Genomic DNA, 19,506 nt, shown 5'->3' with positions numbered 1-19,506 from the left:
GTATTATACACATGGCTGGCTAATAATCCTCTAAGCTCGTTTTATCCAAGGCTTAATAAAGTCTAATTTTTCTAATAAACTCTGACCCTTCCTTGGAAATACACTCAGAATTATACTATTTGAACTGGCCATAACATAAATTTTTCAGGGTTACTGGTTGCATTATCTCAATTCTCTGTATCCCAATACCTACTATCTCAACTGCAGAGGGTATGAGCAAAGAGAGTTTTGAGTAAGGGAACTACCTTCTCTGGGCCTCCATGCCACTGTCTATACAATGGAGGAATTCTATTAGAGTCTCTCTAGCTACCAAGATTTGAAGATTCTAGAAATAACCTACTTCAGGTTTATAAGCATATTTTATATATGAAGCTCTTTAACCACCATCCATTATTATATTAAAAATAGTCCCCTTGTGTGTTTTACCATCTAGAAGTTTTGAATTGTATGTATTTAAATAGACCAAATTTTTTACTTTTTAAAGATTTTATTTGTTTATTTATGAGAGACACACAGAGAGAGGCAGAGACACAGGCAGAGGGAGAAGTAGGCTCCCTGCGGGGAGCCCGAGTGGGACTCAATCTCAGGACCCCGGGATCACACCCTGAGCTGACGGCAGATGCTCAACCAGTGAGCCACCCAGGTGCCCTGACCACATTTTAAGGGTTTTTTGCCCTGTTGTTCATGCTTAAAAAAGGTCTTTTCTGCACCAAGATTATAATCATCTATATTATTTTTGTAACACCCATTATTCTTAAATCCATCAGTATTTTCTTCCAGAACTTTGATGGTTTCACTTTTTACAATGCAATCCTTAATTCATCTGGGGGAAAAAATTATAGTTGAGGTAAAAAATATAATCTAATTTTTTCCCCTAAATGATTCAGCCCACATCCCAGTATCAATGCTTGACAAAGATGCTCATTATCCAGTGATCCAAAATGTTAGCTTGTATTTACTTCTTATACATACAGTTTATTCCAAGTCCAGAATCATTTTGCAGTAGTTTTGAAGAAGCACTAACCAGAGCAGCCATCATTGCTCTTCTTTAAAAAAACAAAAAACAGGGACATCTGGGTGGTTCAGTGGTTGAGCATCTGCCTTCAGATACTTCTCCCTCTGCTATGTCTCTGCCTCTGTGTCTCTCATGAATAAATAAAATCTTTTTAAAAAAAATCTCTGAAGTTTATCTTTTCAGATAAACTTCAATAATTTTGTTCTGCTATGCCTCCCTCTCTTGCCTCACACACACACAAAAAGAGGTAGAATTTTGAAGTTACGTTAATACGTTTTTTTTAAGGAGATATGAGGTCTTCATCTCTATCTCTCAGGTAAATTTTGTGTTTTCTAGGTTCATAACAAGCAAGGACCATGTTTGTCTTCTACATCTTTGAAATCCTAGCGCCCAATGCAGTAGGTGCTGGGTAAATACCACTGAATAAAATGAATGCAGGTCCTGTTACAAGTTTAATTGAAAAAAAAAAAAAAGCCTAGGAATCCACTTATTTTAAGATTTTATTTATCTGAGATAGAGTGAGCACAAGCAGAGGAAGCTGCAGTGGCAGAGGGAAAAGCAGGATCCCCGCTGAGCAGGGAGCCCAATGTGGGCCTGGATCCCAGGATCCCGGAATCATGACCTGAGCCAAAGGCAGATGCTTCACTGACTGAGCCACCCAGGCACCCCTCCTAGGCTCTTTCTAAATATTTTTTTTATTCCTGCTATTCACTGGTACCGGGATAAGGTAATAATTTCACTCACTCATTTCAACAAGTAGAAATCAACGGTGGGCATGCTTCTAAGTGCAAGAGCCAGGGCAAGGAGCAAAGTCTTTGACCTTGCAGAGCTCAAGGTCAGGAGAACAGATGGAAGATAAACCACAAAAACAAACAAGGAGAGCAGGATCTGAGGAAGGCCGTTAAGGCAACAAGGAGGTGGCTGCTGGAGAGGGAGTGCAGAGAGGAGATGCGATGGTCTGGTAGACTCCTAAATAGGGAGAATAGGCCAGTGAAATGGGGGGGGGGCACCCATCTGTGATCACGCAGATGGAGACAGGAATGCAAAGGTCAAAGGTCTTTGCTGAGAACTGAGGGGTGGGGGCACTTGGAAATGTAGGATTTGGTGCAAAGTACCAGCAAGGCAGAGAGCTGCAGGGGCTCGGTTGGCAGGAAGGGGGCGGGTGGGAGGGGCCCCAGGCATGGGGGGCGGAATCCGGATTTTATTCAAGCGTGATTTCTCAAGAGCCAGGAGAGCAGTTTTCTTGGATTTGTTAACTTCTATTCAAAAACACTTAGCATTTCCAGGCTAATCATGATGTTGGCAGTTGGCTTCAAACAAATAATTTTTCTGTTACACGAAGAAATGAGCCTCTCATTTAAGCTGATGATGCCTTGTCTCGAAAACAGCTCTGATTGTTCCCCTTCTGCTTTGTTTGCCTGTGTGGCTGCTCAGCTAACTCCTGTCGCTCGGACACGCTGATTCAGGGTGTCTTGACCACGTTTCTTCCCTCCTTGTCACACTCACCGGGCAGTGCCTCAACACCCGCTTATAATCTCTGCTACGGTTTCTTATATTTCAGGTCTAAGGAAACTTTGATGGAGAAGACACTACTTGCAAAGACCTATTGTTACCAGGGAGCTCCCAACAGGGGAGATGGGGAACCTCATATTCCCCATCTTAAAATGTGGAGAGATTATTTGTTTTAAAGATTTTATTTATATATTCATGAGAGAGACGCATAGAAAGGCAGAGACACAGGCAGAGGGAAAAGCAGGCTCCCCGCTGAGCAAGGAGCCCAATGTGGGGCTTGATCCCAGGACCTCGGGATCATGACCTGAGCCAAAGGCAGATGTTCAACCACTGAGCCACCCAGGTACCCCTGGACAGCAGCTTCTAACATATGAGATTGTTTGAAGAACCATGCCCACCGGAGGCACATAATTAGCATCTGATGGACATCTCTAGTTCCTGCCCACTCGCTACCCCGCACTGCTCAGGAGTCAATCTGGGTTATGAAGCCCCGAATTACTTTACGAATCTATAGTGTCTGCAGAATGGCTGAGAATGTGGGCTATGGTGTCCACATGACCCCTCTAGATCCAAGTCCTGTCCACCACTTTCTGGCTCTCTGGGTTTCAGCTTATTTCAAGGAGAGGTCAGCACCTCACAGGCCTGAGAGCACGCACAGGAGCCCAGCGCTGCCCCGGCCTAAAGACTCTCAGTAAAGGTAATAGTGCTAGGTATGGGGAGGAGGAAGGTATTTTTTTTTTTTTTAGGAGGAAGGTATTAATTAAAAAACAAAACAAAAAACAAACCTGGAAACAACAACCCAGATACCATCCCCAGTGTGTATATGAAAGAGGTGGCAGGATCAAAGGCACAGTATGAGAATTCTTGGAAACGATCTTTTTATAAAGGGAAATGGCACATCCATCCCAGGCAGAGGCAGAGAAATAAAAGCAGCTTGAACCTAAGTAAAGATGAGAGGGAGCCAAACAGAAAGCTCGGCAGAGGTCTCCCCGAGAAAGTGAGTTAGGAGGATCCTCAGAGAGGAGAGCAACAGAACAGGACTGCAAAGAGCAAGGACAACAAAAAGATCTGATCTGGTTTCACCAACAAAAGAAGATCCACTGAGGAAATAGGTCTACACTGGAGACACTGCAGGCTTCAGGCTGGTCCATGCAGAAGAGGTTCAAATTCAACGAGAGAGCAAAGCAGGGAGCCTGAAGGATGGGATACCTGCATCTTGTGCAGGACATTGGGACACCGAAGATCAGGGGTTTCTAGCCTGGAGGTATTCCAGCTTTCTAGAGAGGTCTATGGCCTTCGGGGCTTCTCAGGTGCACAATCCAAAATGAAATTTAAAAACCAACAGTGCTGAGAAGCAGGGAAGCAGATCGTCAACACGTGATCAATCCTGAGGTCTTTCTCTGAGTCCCTTCTGGACCATGGGTGCCCTTCCCCAGCAAGAAACTCCTCGCCCAGATCTTCACTGCTTCTGTTGGTCTTCTCGAGATACATCAAATCCAGCCCAGTTCCAAAAACACCCTGCACTGGAAGTTCTTGCTTCAGACGACCTCTGCCGGAAAACCAACAGCTCCTATCACCCATGGGACATTAGCTAAGGATTTCCCCCAGTTTCAAAATCCTGTTCTGCCAGGAAGCAGCTCATGAGCAAGAGCAGAGGTTTCTGTGGTCAAGATGGGCACAGGTTCCAGTCCTGCATCCCACTAACATTAGGGTCAGCCTGGGATAAGGCGACATGTGATTGGGGCTAACGGGGCTGCTGCAAAGATGAATGGAGGGAACATTTGCAGATGTTAGCTCCCTTTCCTGGCCTATTTGCTGGGAACATCTTAAACTTCTATTTACCAGTTGATTTGCATACTTATCCCCCTACATCCCCCACCCCCAGAACTAAGCTATCATTGAGATGTACCTAGAATATCTAAAAATTCCCCAGTTTTCAGACTTGAGTACTTCCAAGGCAAAGGATCATCAGAAAAAGCAAAGTGTGTTCTAGAGAAGCCTACGGTTGGGCCTGGGGTCACAGAGTAGCTCAGGGTATGAGAAAGAATACCAGACTTCTGTTTGACTTTTCAACTACACCACACTGTTGCTTGAGACATTTTTTGTTTTTGTTTTTAAGTATATTTTAAAAGCAATTTTAGGCTTACAACAAGACTGAGAGGAAGGCAGAGGTTTCTCATCTATCTCGTGCCTGCACATGCACAGTGTCAATTATAAACATCACTAAAATGGGACATTTTTTACCAACAATGACACTACACGGACACATCATGGTCGCCCAAAGTCCATAGTTTTGTTATGGTTCACTCCAGGTGTTGTACATTCTCACCTACAAATAGGTGACGACTTGGGTCTACTATTGTAATACCATATGGGATATTTTCTCTGTCCTATAAAAATCTTCTGTACCCTGCCTGTTCATTTCCTCTCTCTCCCACACCCTCTGTACTCATTGTCTCTATAGCTGGAATCAGACAGTATGGAGCCTTCTCAGACTGGTTTCTTTCACTTACTAATATGCATTTATGATTCCTCTGGGTCTTCTAATGGCTTGAGAGCTCATTAGGCCTCCACCGCCTGGACGTACCACAGTTCATCCATTCACCTACTGAAGGGCAATCCTGGTTGCCTCCTAGTTTGGGTAATTATGTACAAAGCAGGTTTTTCTGTAGACGTTAAGTCTAACCCCAAAGGGTAAATACCAAGAGGTGTGATTGGTGGGTCATTAGCTTAATTTTGGGGTGCCTGGTGGCTCAGGAAATAAAGCGTCCAATTCTTGATTTCTGCTCAAGTCATGATCTTGGGGTCATGATACCAAGACCCACATCAAGTTTCACATCAAGCCTGGAGCCTGCTTAAGATTCTCTTTCTCTCCCTCTGTTCCTCGCTTACTCTCTCAAAAAAGAGTATGTTTAGTTTTATAAGAAACCACCAAATAGTCTCCCAGAGTGGCTGCACCATTTTGCATTCCCACCAGCAATGAATGTGTGTGTGTTCCTGTTGCTCCACATCCTTGTCAGCATCTGGGGTTGTCAACATTCCAGATGTTGGCCATTCTAGTAGGTGTGTAGTGAGGATACGGGACATGGAACACCCTTCCACAGGCTCTTTTGCCATCTGTTATGTTCTTTAGTGGCTAAGGTCTTTGGCCCATTTTTTAATGGGGCTGTTTCCTTATTAAGTTTTAAGAGGTTTTTGGTTTATTTTGTATAACAATCTTCTTTATCAGATGTGTCTTCTGAAAATACTTTCTCCTAGGCTATGGCTTCTGTTTTCATTATCTAGACATTATCTTTTGCAGACAAGTTTTTTTAAGATTTTATTTATTCATGAGAGACAGAGACAGAGAAGGGGGGGGCAGAGACACAGGCAGAGGGAGAAGCAGGGAGCCCAACGTGGGGCTCAATTCTGGGTCCCCAGGATCAGGCCCTGGGCCGATGGTGGCACTAAACTGCTGAGCCACCCGGGCAGCCCGACAAGTTTTTAATAGTAATGAAGTCCAACTTATTATTTCTTTCATGGATCACGACGTTAGTGTTGTATCTAAAAAGCATCATCAGACCCAAGATCATCCACGTTTCCTCCTCTCTTATCTTTAAGTAGACTCCACGCCCTCTGTGGAGCCCACGGTGGGGCTTGGACTCATGACCCTGAGATCAAGACGTAAGCCGAGGTCAAGAGACAGCCGTTTAACCAACTGAGCCCCCTAGGCGCGCCTCCTCCTATGTTATCTTATAGGAGCTTTATAGTTTGGGTTTAGTTCATTTCTGTGAAGGGTGTAAGGCCTGCACCTGGATTTTTTTTTTAACATGTGGATGTCCAGCTGTCCCAGCACTGTTTGTTAAAGGGCCTATCTTTGCTCCTCTGTCAAAGATCTGTTCACTACATTCATGGGGCCTATTTTTGGGTTTTAGCTAGTTCATCAATTCTTCTGAGTTATGTTAAAACTTTTACTTTTATTTTTAAAAAATATTTATTTATTCATGAGACACATAGGCAGAGGGAGAAGCAGGCTCCCTGCGGGGAGCCCAATGTGGGACTCGATCCTGGGACCCTAGGATCAAGCCCCAAGCCAAAGGAAGATGCTCAACCGTTGAGCCACCCAGGCTTCCCTGTTAAAGCTTTTAATGCAGGTTATTCAGAGCAAGAACTAATGGTTCTAAACCCAGGCTGGCTTGGTCACCACCACTTAATGTATTTGCACGGGATAAAATTCCTTAACAGAAAATAAATCTCATCACGTCCCAGTGGAAGGCTGATGTGAAGCAATTACAATTGTTACATAATCAAATAACTTGAGGAAAAACCGGAGTTAACCAGCAGTTAGTTCTAAACAAATTATTCTTTAAAAAGGGAGCTTTTTTTTTTTTTTAAAGATTTTATTTATTTATTCATGAGACTGAGAGAAAGAGAGAGAGGCAGAGACACAGGCAGAGGGAGACGCAGGCTCCAGGCAGGGAGCCCGATGTGAGACTTGATCCTGGGACTCCAGGATCACGCCCCAGGCCGAAGGCAGGTGCTAAACCGCTGAGCCACCCAGGGATCCCCTGAAAAGGGAGCTTAGAGAACAGAATCATTTTCTTACCAAGGTGACTGCCCTGTGAGTTTCAATGCTAATGAGAGGAAAGTCAACATGAGGACACGTTCTTAGTAGGACTTCACTGCTGATGACCTGGGATGCAAGTGTGGAGAACACGGCTTTCTCATGATAAGAAAAACTCTGAACATCATCACTAAAGACCTTGGTGAAACAGGAGAACAAGGACCGTGCAGGGGTCTGGACCCTAAGTGGAGGTCTATACTGTCTGGCCTGAGTCTGCAGAGGGAAAGGCTGGGTGGTGGTAGTAGGCAGATGAGACCAGAGGAGAGATGAAGAGGTTTGTCCTTTTAGAGGAAAAGTAGAGAGTAAGTGATTAAAATGGTAAAGCTTAGAGAGAACTTTGATATCTAATCAATACCTAAGTATTGATTTTTTTTTTTTTTAAAGTTGCTTCTGGGGTGCCTGGGTAGCTCAGTGGTATAATGTCTGACTCTTGGTTTCAGCTCAGGTTGTGATCTCAGAGTTGTGGGATCGAGCCCTGCATCAGGCTTTACACTCAGCACAGAGTTGGCTGGAGGATTCTCTTGCTGTGTCCTTCTCACTGCTTGGCACTCTCTAATATGAATAAATCTTTAAAAAAGTTGCCTCCAACTATATTTTTCTTTGTGATACTATGCAAACATGAGTACTTAATAGAAAATAAGCACTAGGGGATCCCTGGGTGGCTCAGCGGTTTAGCACCTGCCTTTGGCCCAGGGCGCGATCCTGGAGTCCTGGGATCGAGTCCCACGTCAGGCTCCCGGGATGGAGCCTGCTTCTCCCTCTGCCTGTGTCTCTGCCTCTCTCTCTCTCTCTCTCTGTCTCCATGAATAAACAAATAAATCTTAAAAAAATAAATTAAAAAAATAAGCACTATGTAAAATTGACTAAATAGTTAATTTCACACAGGAAATATAAGTAGCTTGGCTGTGTGCTAAATTTTAAAGGATTCCAGTTATATACTCTTGGATTTCTTTATTTGCTGGGTACTCAAAGGCACCACTGAAAGGATCCTATTCTCTCAAATCTGAGATACATTGTTTCACATTTCCATATTTCTCAAGTTACAATGTAGCTTATAATAGATATGAACAAGAAAAATGTTATTAAATATCATAACCGGGGCATCCAAGAATTACTGGAAGTGTGCTAAGGCTAGAAGAGGTGAGGGTAGGGATCTGCTGGGGAAATTTCTTCAGGGCAACAGTCACGTTCTCTAGCTCTCTCTTTTTTTAAGATTTTATGTATTTATTCATGAGAGACACAGAGAGGCAGAGAGGCAGGCAGAGGGAGAAGCAGGCTCCCTGTGAGAAGCCCAATGCAGGACTCGATCCCAGGACCCCGAGATCACATCCTGAGCCAAAGGCACTCAATGAGCCACCCAGGTGCCCCACATTCTCTATCTTAATACAGGTTCAGGTTACACAAATAACTCTGCAATCATGTATTTATTTAAGACCTAAGCATTTCATTACATACAAATTTTACTCCAAACATAAATATATAAATATTGGACTTTAATGTTACACACACTGAAGGTTTTAAGGGGAAGTGTACTGACGTCTACAATTTAACTTGAAATAAATCAAATGAAGGGATTGATAGCTCATCAAAGTGGTATAAAAATTACTTTGAACTGGAAAATACCTGATTAGCAGCCAACAGAAGGAAACATCACCTAACCTTAAGCAGAGCCTCCTGAGATTCAGCTGCCATTCATCCCAGGGAGCGTCCTGATGGGGGAACAGACAGACCCAGGAAGTGCTAAGTCAGAGGTTTGTCAGCATTTGGTAAAGAGAACCCTCCATGCTTTTCCCTGGAAGACCTAATTCTCCTTTTTTGTCATGTTTAGTACATATGCCTTTTTATTTCCGGTTATTCAGCAAGATACTCATCACTGAGTACTCTGGTGTGTGCAGGTAAACAGTCTTTTCTCCTGTTAATCTATGGCCAGTTAATTTGCAAACCCCCACTTGCTGGACATGAGGTGGAAAAGAAGAAACTTTCCTCCCAACACAACAAAATGGATTGGTGGATGGAAAGAAGATGAACAGATCACAATGTATCAAACAGCAAATAGAGTGAAACATGAATCTAGGACCTAGGTTGAGGGATATATGGGTCTTAAAGTGGAAGGGATTTTGAGTCATGTTTTGAAATATTCACAGTAAGATGCTTGGACTAAGTTAAAGGGAAGAAAAGGAAAGAAGGTACTTGCTGACTGCTACTTTATGCTCAAGAAGAGAGAATCAGATGCTAGGAGACTCACCTCATACATCCAAACCTATTCATTGATGACAAAGCTGTCTAAAATGACCCTAATTACAAATGCCCACAAAGGTCACTTCTGGTGACAAAAGTAAATTAGCATTCACTAACCTTTCATTATATCAACAGCAGTAATTCCCTCCGAGTGTTTCCTGCCTCCAGACGTTACAAAAAAAATTCTCATCAAAAATAGTCATCCAGGGGCGCCCAGGTGGCTCAACTAGTTAAGTGCCTGACTCCTGATTTCAGCTCAGAGCATGCTCTGGGGTCACAAGATTGAGCCCCAAGTTGGGATCCACTCAGTGTGGAGTTGGCTGGAGAGTTTCTCTCTCCCTCTCCACCTGCCCCTCCCCCAATCATGCTTGCTTCCTCTCAAATAAAATTTTTTAAAAAATAAAAATAAAAAAAAAAAAAAGGTCATCCAAGCTCCCAAACTGCCCAGTCAAGGGGAGAGGTCTGAGTCTTGCACCCGGCTCCCTGCTTACTGTATGTGGGGTTATTATGATCCCCAAGACACCGAAGACCATGAATACACAAATTCTCTTCTTTCCTAGTGTGTGAGCAGAATGCAGCTTCCTTATCCCCTCCTTCCACAGAAGCTTCCAGTACTCAGATTCCTGTGTGACTCTAACTGATGGTGTACAATGAAGAACGGGACTGGTCTTTGTCCTTGGCTCCTGGAAGGGAGCCTCTTAAGTCCTTGGAAAGTCTCCATCATTCATGGTGGGTCCTGAGAGCTTGTGCTAACGAGGGGACTCATGGCAGGCCCCTGGAAAGTTCCAGGAGGGGCACTGGCCATCCCAGAAGACCAACCAAGTGATTGGAAGCATTGAGTCATGTGAGATCATCCCAACATTCTGGGAGGGGAGAAGGGCTGGAGATGGAATTCAAATACATGGCCCATGACTCAATCAATCATTCTGCTTCAGGAAACCCCAGTAAAAACTCTGGACTCCAAAGCTCGGGTGAGCTTCCTGGTTGGCGATAAACATCGACGTGCAGGGAAAGGAAGTATCCAGAGAATATGGAAAGTTTATGTTTGAGACCCTCCCAGACCTCACCCTAGCTGTCTCTTCTGGCTGGCTCTGATTTGTCATCCCCATGAACCATCAACCTCCAGGGGGTAGCAACCCCCAAATTTGTAGCCAGCTGGTCAGAGGTACAGGGGGCCTGGGACCGACTTATGTCTGGGGTCCGCAGTCAGGGCACTGTGTGGAGGAGTGAGCTCTGGGTGGTCCATGTCAAAACTGCATTGCCATGGATCATCTTTAAAAGATACTTGCAGATCAGGTTCTAAATAACTGACTTTTTCAAAGAACACAAGCCAATGAAACAAAAAACAAAAAAAGTGAGAAGACTATTCTAGAATACAGGACTGAAATGAAGAGACTTAATGCAAGAAGTGAACCTTAACAGGATCGTGGATTTTCAAAGTTATACGAAAATGCGTTGAGAACTACTATAGGAAATTGAATATGGATTCCACATTAGATGTTACAGAACTGATGTTGACCTTCTAAGGGTGATAACAGCCTGTAGTTCTCATCCTTGGGAGACACATGCTGGAGAAGTCCGGGGTGTCAGGAGGTCTGCAGTCAACTTGCAAATGATTAGAAAAAAAAAAAGGGCTCGTGTGCATAGAGAGAAAACTGACAAAGTAAAGGGTATGTAGCATGGACAGTATTGAAATTTTTAAAATAACTTGGGGAAATGCATCAGCAAAAGTTTTAAGAAGGGCAAAATATGAAGATGTGGTAAAAATTTTAAAATCACGGGAGCTGGGTAATGCACGTGGGGGGGGGGGGCACGTACCATTCTACTCATGCCTCTTAAGAACAGCAGCAGCAATGTTTTCCCATGAAAACACATAGCCTTGGGGATCCCTGGGTGGCTCAGCGGTTTAACACCTGCCTTTGGCCCAGGGCGCAATCCTGGAGTCCTGGGATGGAGTCCCATGTCAGGCTCCCAGCATGGAGCCTGCTTCTTCCTCCTCCTGTGTCTCTGCCTCTCTCTGTCATAAATTTAAAAAAGAAAAAAAGGAAAAAAAAAAAAAAGAAAAAAAGAAAACACATAGCCTCACCAGTTCCTAAAACTTCTACAGTGTAGCCTATTATCTAGGTTCCTGCTTCATTAGATTTGTTCTTTCGTTTGAAATTTTATCTGTTTCTGAAGCATGTACTATGTTCAGAATAGCGTGCCAGGGTCTCAGGGGTCATGAAGAAGCAATTGAGGAAGTCAGAGTATCCCCCTTATGGCCTAGTTGTGAAACACGACACGGGTGACCCAAAGAAGGGACCAAGAACAGTAGTGAATGTGAAGAAAGGTCCAAAGAGAGAAAACCAATGTGGATTGGAACGGGTCATGTAGGTGTGACTCGATTTGCAGAGATTTCCTCCCTGGAGGGAAGAAGAAGCTAAAGGGCACAAAGTCTGCTGGGATCCACATAGAATGGGCCAGACATGGGGCACCCAGGTGGCTCAGTGGTTGAGCATCTGCCATGGCTCAGGGCATGATCCCGCGGTCCCAGGATCAAGCCCTGCATTGGGCTCCCTGCATGGAGCCTGCTTCTCCCTCTGCCTGTGTCTCTGCCTGTCTCTCATGAATAAATAGCTTTTAAAAAAATACATTAAAAAAGAATGGGCCAGACGTGAGGTGTGGGGCTAGGACAAGACAGAAAGAACTGTCTGACCATGTGACTAGAAACGAGGGACACCGTGAGATGTGGGGCTTTGAGTCCTAAAACACAGGAGCTGATGAGAAACTGTGTGATGCTTGTACAGGAATGTAGGGTTTTTTTTTTTCAGCACTTTGAGTTCAAGCTGGCATTTGTACCCTACTTCACACCATATGCTCCAGTGATACCAGAACCTTGACAACTGCCGGATGCCAATTCTCACCTGCTGTCCTCCCCGCCTGGAGGCTTCAGGGGATCGCCCTCATCCACCTGGCACACTGGTTCTTCAGGAAGCCACCAGGGAGCGTTAGAAGGATCAGGGTCTGGAAACTCACCTGGCTGGGGGCCTCACCTGAGCTAGCAATGCACCAGAGGTACCAGGAGGTGCCAGCTGCGGCCACAGCCTCCAGAGGCCCCAGGCCCCTCCCCCCGTGGACTCGTGGGAATCCTTCAGGCTCACAGCCTAGCTGTCCTTGTGCTTGTTCAGTGCCAAAGACATCGGCTCCTCTGGTCACTTTGCATTCTCACAGTCTCTCCCCACACTGTCCTCCCCTGACCCCAAACCCTGCTATAGTCTGACCCCCAGCACCCCACCCCCGGTTTTCTCTGCAGACTCCGGGATCCCCCACTCCAGAGTGAGCAGAGTCACCCACATCCTCTACCTCTTCAGTGAGCGTGCCCTAGACTGCCCTCCCAGGTGAAGGCCACCCCTCTCTCCCCTGTCCCCCCCCCCTCCAACTGGAGTCAGGAGCAAAGTCATCCCACTAACTTACCCTCATGCCATTTCCAGAGCTTTGCATGGGAAAAAGCCCCTGCCCCTCCCTGCCTCCTCCTCTCACCCAGGAAGATGGTTAAAAACAAAAACCTCTACTCTGGTCTCAAAAAAGAAAGCAATTTTTATCCCCCCAAAATGAGAAGGATATTATGTTGGAATAAAGGACTCTCCTTTAGATGAAATCATTTAGCTTAATGAGGAGCTGGCACTTCGGCACTGGTGTGTGCATGTTTACACGCATGCATGTGGCCAAGACCCTCCTCTCTGCATGTCAAGGACACATCACCCGGACCCCTGACCCTGGGCGCCCTCAATTCCACGAACACCTCCTACCTCTCCAGCCACTCACTCCCGTGGCCGCACGCCCACCCTTCCTGCACCAACACCGGTGTCCCCAGCATTATCTGCTCTATTCCATGAAGACCCCTGGCACTCTTTCCCGACCCACCTGCTGCCCCCCACCTAATCTGTCCACTCCCCTCTGCCCACATCCCCCTGGGATGACTCTGCTTGCCAAGATTCTCCATTCTCTCCCTCCACCGTCCCCCACTTGCAAGAACGGCAATCACTCCATGTTCTGATGGACCGGATGGAGGACGGTCCACGGCAACGTAGTGTTTCTCACACCAACTCTGGCCTTGGCCATGTGTCTGGCGTGGGAACAGGAATTTGGCAAACGTGACGCGAGCACAGACCTGAACGATGCTTGCATGCCGGGGCTCGCCCTCCCGCTGCTCCTGGAGTCGTGGCACCATGTTGGGTGCCCAGGAGGAGACGTAGGGGGAAGGCAAGGCACCTGGCTATCCCCACAGCTGGCTGCCGGTGGGAGAGCCCAGGTGCGAACACTCAGCCCGACCCAGATCCGTGCAACCGCCCAGCTGAGACCAACCCAACTGCTGCGAGAAGTCTTTCCAGGGCAGCCTGGTGCTCAGAGGAGCAGACCTGTAGAACCCAGAGCCCAATGACGCCAAGAGAGAAGGTACACAATAAGCAGACGGGTGCCAGCACTCCCACCTCTCTGCATCCCCATCAGATATTGGAGTGGTGACATCATTGAAGACAGAAGCCATTGGATGAGAAGTTTCAAGCCCCCATTTAATCTCTTCCACAGGGGCACCCAGGGGGGCTCAGTGGTTAGGCGTCTGCCTTCAGCTCAGGTCATGATCGAGTCCTGCATCAGGCTCCCTGCTCAGTGGGGAGTCTGCTTCTCCCTCTGCCTCTCCCTCCCCAACACCTCCCCCCGCCCCAATTGTCCTGTCAAATAAATGAATAAAATGTTAAAAAAAAATCTCTTCCAGTAAACACTCCACCACGAACAGCAAGACTCTGTTGTCTCTCACAACCACCCTTCACGCTTCTTGCTATTTGAGAGCAGCAGGCCTATACTCAGTGTTTTGGGTGTTAACTTTGTCACTTCCCCATCATGCCTCAAGCATAGTCTGGCCTCTGCCTCCCTCTTAGCCCCCAGATGCTGGAAGGACACATACAATGCACCGTCATCATGGGGCTTGCTCTGCCGACACACACCCTCCTGCCTCCTCAGCCCCCCTGAATGTGTCTTTCCACCCCTGGCCTTCTCTCTCCCTCCTCTTGGAAGGAGCCCCTCTCACAGGCCTGCATCGACAGCTCAGGTCTCAGTGCCTGGGGCAGCCCTCTCCTGAGCTCCACCTCCAGGCAGGCAGCACGGTGGCGGGCAGAGATGGGAAGATAGGCTGGCAGCATCACAGCCAGTGTCCCCACCCACACCCAGTCTCCTAGGGCCGGCGGGGGGAAGACACTCGGACCCCTTCACTAACTCCCCCTGCATACTCGGTGTGTCTCCTCACTCCCTTCCAGGTGCGGTCACACTGCTGCCTGAAGCCATTAGCCAGCCCTTGCCTGCAATGCCCAACAGCCTCCGACCAGTCTTCCAATTCATTTTTCACCCACACCGTGGCCAGGCTGGTCTTTCTAAGCCAAACTAATGGTGTCCTGCTGTCAATACGGCTTCATTCGATCCTGGTGCTCCAGCACTCAGCTCACAAGGACATGACTGCTGGTCACATTTACCAGGTAACGTGAATGCATTGCTGGAACATGCAGGAGGCCACAGGTGTACGCAGGGACCACACACACAAGTTTCGCACATAAACACTGCGAAATGTCAGAGAAACCAGGTGTGACAGCCAAACAGTGATTTAAGCAATCTGCATCATCTCAGTCTTAGAATAACTGTAAGCTTTACATCGAATTCTTCAAATTACTGCTCAACTTTCCCCCCTCTCCCCAAAACAAAAAACGCAATTGCTTTTGTTTCCAACAGAATCAAAAACAAGTCTGAACGTTCATATTTACTTACGTGCAAAGAATGGACTGGTCCTCACGATCTATAAAAAACAAACAAAAGAACAAGGTGACCATTTGCCTGGTTTTTCAAATATGCGATATAATAAAGCTGCAATAAAGGCCCTCATCACGTTAGTAACTCTGCCCCCCACCCCCTTATGTAGCCCTAAACCCAGTCTTGCTCGCTCACGATAATGCCAGATTCCTAGGGGTAAATGAGGGCCCTGGCTTCTCGAAGGCTTATTATATGCCTGTCAGCCTTGATGCACAAGCCCTGTAAAGATGCGACCCCCAGAGCTCCTCCCTTACTGAATCATTTTCAGGGGGGTAGGGACCGAAATGCCCTCTGTAAATAGTCTCCCCAGGTGATTCTGATGCAGGGTCAGGTTTGGAAGCCACTGCCTTTCACAGAGGCTTCCAGGACACTCATAACCAGAGAGGAATCATTATTAACTTGATCTTAAAAGAGGAAAAAACAAAAAATCACACTCTGAGCAGAGAAGGTGGCAGGTGGACAGACACCGATATAAAGTTTAAACAGTCTCAAGTTCAAGCAGTACACATCCCCCAAAATAAAAGACATGTACCAGGAAAAAAAATCGAACATGATTTTAAAGTGATGACTGTTTGAGTCTTCAGTTCGATTTTTCAAATGAAAAGGTGAAGTTCAAATCCATGTCTAGCCCACGGATGAATCTGCAGTGTGGGATGTATGACCTCCAATCACTTGTGAACCCAAATGTCTATCTTACAGATGAGAAATCCTCCTGGAGGGGGGTCGGGGGAATCCACCCAGGCTCCACAGCTGCAGAGGGCTGAGGGCCTGTGTGTCTGCCTCTGGCACCTGTGTGGTCTACGCCACTAACCAAGGCTGCCACTGCTTAGAAAGGACCTGTGCTCATGGGGCCGGGCCCAGCTACATCTTTTGTCACTCCCTCCTGCGCCTGCTGTGCCTCAGGTGGCTGCCACCGGGGACCCAATGAGGGTCTCAGCAGTTTAGGCGTAAAAAGCCTTTAGAAATAAAGAGTTTGTGTGCTCTGCCATAATGTTATTAAAATAAACAAACCCATGCATATATTCTTTGTATAAACCGAGTTCTGCAAAGAGCATGTTTAACCGCAGTCCTTCCTCCAGCTGCACAGGTGACATTCCCAGGACCGGGCTGACCACTGCCTCCTTTACTGGGGTTACTGGCTGGCTTTCCCGGGGGCCACGCCAAGCCCTTCCTTCCACCTGCTTTCCCCAGACCCACAGCCACTGTATCTCCCCTGCTACAAGGTGCTGCCTGAGACTGGGCTGTCTTCTTTCCTCACTCCCATACTGGCTACGGTTAGCCTTGTTTGGGGGGCTGAGGGAGAGTTAGTGCGAGGGCCCCCTACCCTGGGCAGGATGGTGGGGACTGAGCTCCTGTGTGCTGGTTCCCTCTCTGCTGCAAACTCACTTCGCGTCTACACATGCAGCGCTGCGACCTTGCTGGCGTCAGGTTCTTCTCCTAGGATGCTAGGATTTTATCAAGTCCTTGCTTATTCATTGTAAATATGAGCCCTCAGGCCCCTAAATTCTCCAGGTCTCAGCAACTTCTATAGAACTTCATTAACTTTTTTATGGCTTTTCCAAACTGGTTCATACATCAAAACGTGTAAAAATTAACCAAAACTCAATTGCCACCTCATTAGTTCAGAATGGCTTTCTTCCTGCATCTGTATGTACTTATTATTATTGTTTGAAATCACAGACCTACACAACCACCTACTCTTCAATCCTGCTCCATACTTCATTCTCCATGCTTCTCACCCCCAGCCCAACCCAAATCCAAACAACTCCGCTAGCCAGACTTATCACCCATCCTCCGTGTCTGTCTGTCTGGTCTTGTATGGCTTTGGGTCTCCGCCTCCCTACCCATGCGTAAGGGTTTGGGTTTGACCACCTCCAAGATTCTCTCTGACTGTGACCCCCCGACTCTTTTCCTTCATCCTACAAGGGCTGGTGAAAGCATTGTCACCACACACAATGACTGAGCTCAAAAATCCTGTAAATGTAACCACAGCCTCATATTGTTATTTAAGGGAGACAATTTCACTTTCAAAAATGCAACTAGCCTTCTGAAGACTACAAACTCTTCTCCTAGCTCAGTGATTTCCAAAGCACCTTCCAGGAATCACAGACGCAGCTCCTTGATAAATCTACACCAAGCTAAATCACATTTCAACAGTGGAAGTGGTTTCCAATCAATGACCTCAGCTCCTACCTTAAAAAAACCACAAAAGAGCATATCGAATTCAAATTAAACAGGCGAGGAAATGAGAAAGCACAGAAATCAATGAAGTGGGGAACAGGAAAAAGAAAAAAGAAATGAAACCGAATCTTGGTTCTTTGAGAAAAATCATACAGTTGATAAACCTCTAGCAAACTCATCAGGAAAAAGACACAAATTACCAATATCTGCGAATAACTACCTTGAACCCCACAGGCCCACTCTGACAACTAAGACGAAAGGGACAACTTCTTAAAAAGATGTCAACTGCTAAAGCTCATTTCGAAAGAAATAACCTGATTGGCCCCATGCCTTTTAAAGAAATTGAGTTTGTGGAACTCACACAATGTTATACGTCAATTACACCTGTTAAAAAAAATTGAATTTGTAATTAGAAACCTTCCCACAAAGAAAACATACTCCACCTGTGAATTCTATACACCATTTAAGGGAAAAAACCAAACCTTTCCAGAAAATTGAAGAGGAAGGAATATCTTCTGATCCATCTTCAGAGACAAGCCTCACCCTGAGCCTCCAGCTACAGAGACATCATAATACAAAAAAATGACAAATGTCTGTCATCAGCAAGGGCACAAAAATCCTTAACGTGTTAGCAGATCCAATCCAGCAATACACACGGGGGGAGGTAAGGGGAGGGCACCCAATAAGCAGGTGGTATTTATCCCGGCAAGGTTAGCTCAGCGTCTAAAAGCAAACAATCTGACTCCCCGCATTTACAGACTAAAGAACATCCTAGTCATCTGGATAGAAGGAGAAAAAACATTTGATAAAACTCAACATCCACTCAGGATCTAAAAAACCTGAGCAAGCAACGGATAAAGAGAATTTCACACATCCAATAAACAGCATGTACAAAAAAAAGCCCATACAGTGAACACCATCCGTAATGGTGGAAACCTGAATGCTGTCCCCCTGAGACCAGAATAAGGGGGGGATGTCTGTTGTCACCACAGCTATTCAGTAGTATAAGGCAAGAAAAAAGTCCAAAGCCTAAGATGGGAAGGACATAGCCACGTCTCTAGTTGCAGAGGACATGATGATCTACACAGAAAATCCCAATATTCTATCAAAAAAACCTTCCAGAATAAGTGAGTTTTGCAAAGTTGTAAAAAAAAAAATATATATATATATATTTATATATACCTATATATATACACATATATATATATATATATACACCAATACATATATTTTAAAAACCTTTCTATATATCAACAGTGCAAGGTTGGAAATTTTTATATTTAAAGTTCCATTTAACGCTAAAAAAACACGACACCCTTATTTAGGTGAGGGTATATATTTTATTTAGGTATGAATCTAACAAGAACGGAGTCTGTGATTTTTGCAACCAAGTTTATGTCCAGGAGGCCTCATTCATTCATTCATTCATTCATTCAATGAACATTTCTTGAGCAACTACTATGTGCCAGACACACTCTGCATTTTATTAATATGGTATCCTCTAGCATCCAAACTTAGGGAAACAAGTTGAAGCTCTCTTCTGGCTTTGTGCATGCAAGACACAAACTGTTCAGTGGGACCCTGTGCTCTGAGTTGTCCCCTGGTCTCTTCTCAGATATTCTTCACAGGCCCAGTGGCATTTAGTCTAGTGCGAGTCCCAACTCAGCTGTATTGTGTGCTCCATGAGCATGCAGCCCCCCCACCTACAGATTGGAACGCAATGAAATTGTTTACTGTGGGCTTTTCTCGGTTTTCATTTTGTGTCACACTTTTCAACTGTTTTGTAATCAAAACTATTAACCAGTTCTTTTTATTCTTCATATGGAATTTTATTATTGTGGAAAAGAATGTGTCACAGTTCCCTGGTTTTAAGTCCTAGTTCATAACCTCTAACTCTCTATACTTTCGGGGGTCAAGTTTTTAACTTTTTGTGCCTCTGTAAAAGCAGGACAGTGATTCTTTTTACTTTATAAGACTGTTGTAGATTTTATCACACACATAGAACACCTAGCCCAGCGCCTGGCACACAATAATATTCAATATATATCATTCTAGCATTAATGATGGTATCAGTGAGAAAACAATAGGTTGGTAAGCCACATCTTCCCCACTTCGTATGCAT

General features: G+C 45.6%; 1 protein-coding gene across 9 annotated transcripts in view; it reads right to left on the bottom strand.

The window, feature by feature from the left end:
- The window catches only part of MYH10 (myosin heavy chain 10), a 123,786-nt gene that overhangs the window by 81,125 nt on the left and 23,155 nt on the right, over positions 1-19,506 (bottom strand). For all 9 annotated transcript variants that reach the window (XM_077892683.1, XM_077892676.1, XM_077892679.1 and 6 more), the window contains one exon: positions 15,162-15,189. In XM_077892683.1, coding sequence (XP_077748809.1) covers positions 15,162-15,189 — 28 coding nt within the window. The remainder of the gene's footprint in view (positions 1-15,161; positions 15,190-19,506) is intronic.

The sequence above is a fragment of the Canis aureus genome, chromosome 3, assembly GCF_053574225.1.
Source record: "Canis aureus isolate CA01 chromosome 3, VMU_Caureus_v.1.0, whole genome shotgun sequence".
NCBI lineage: Eukaryota > Metazoa > Chordata > Mammalia > Carnivora > Canidae > Canis > Canis aureus.
The sequence above is the reverse complement of the archived record's forward strand: the minus strand, read 5'-3'. Positions and strand labels throughout refer to the sequence as shown.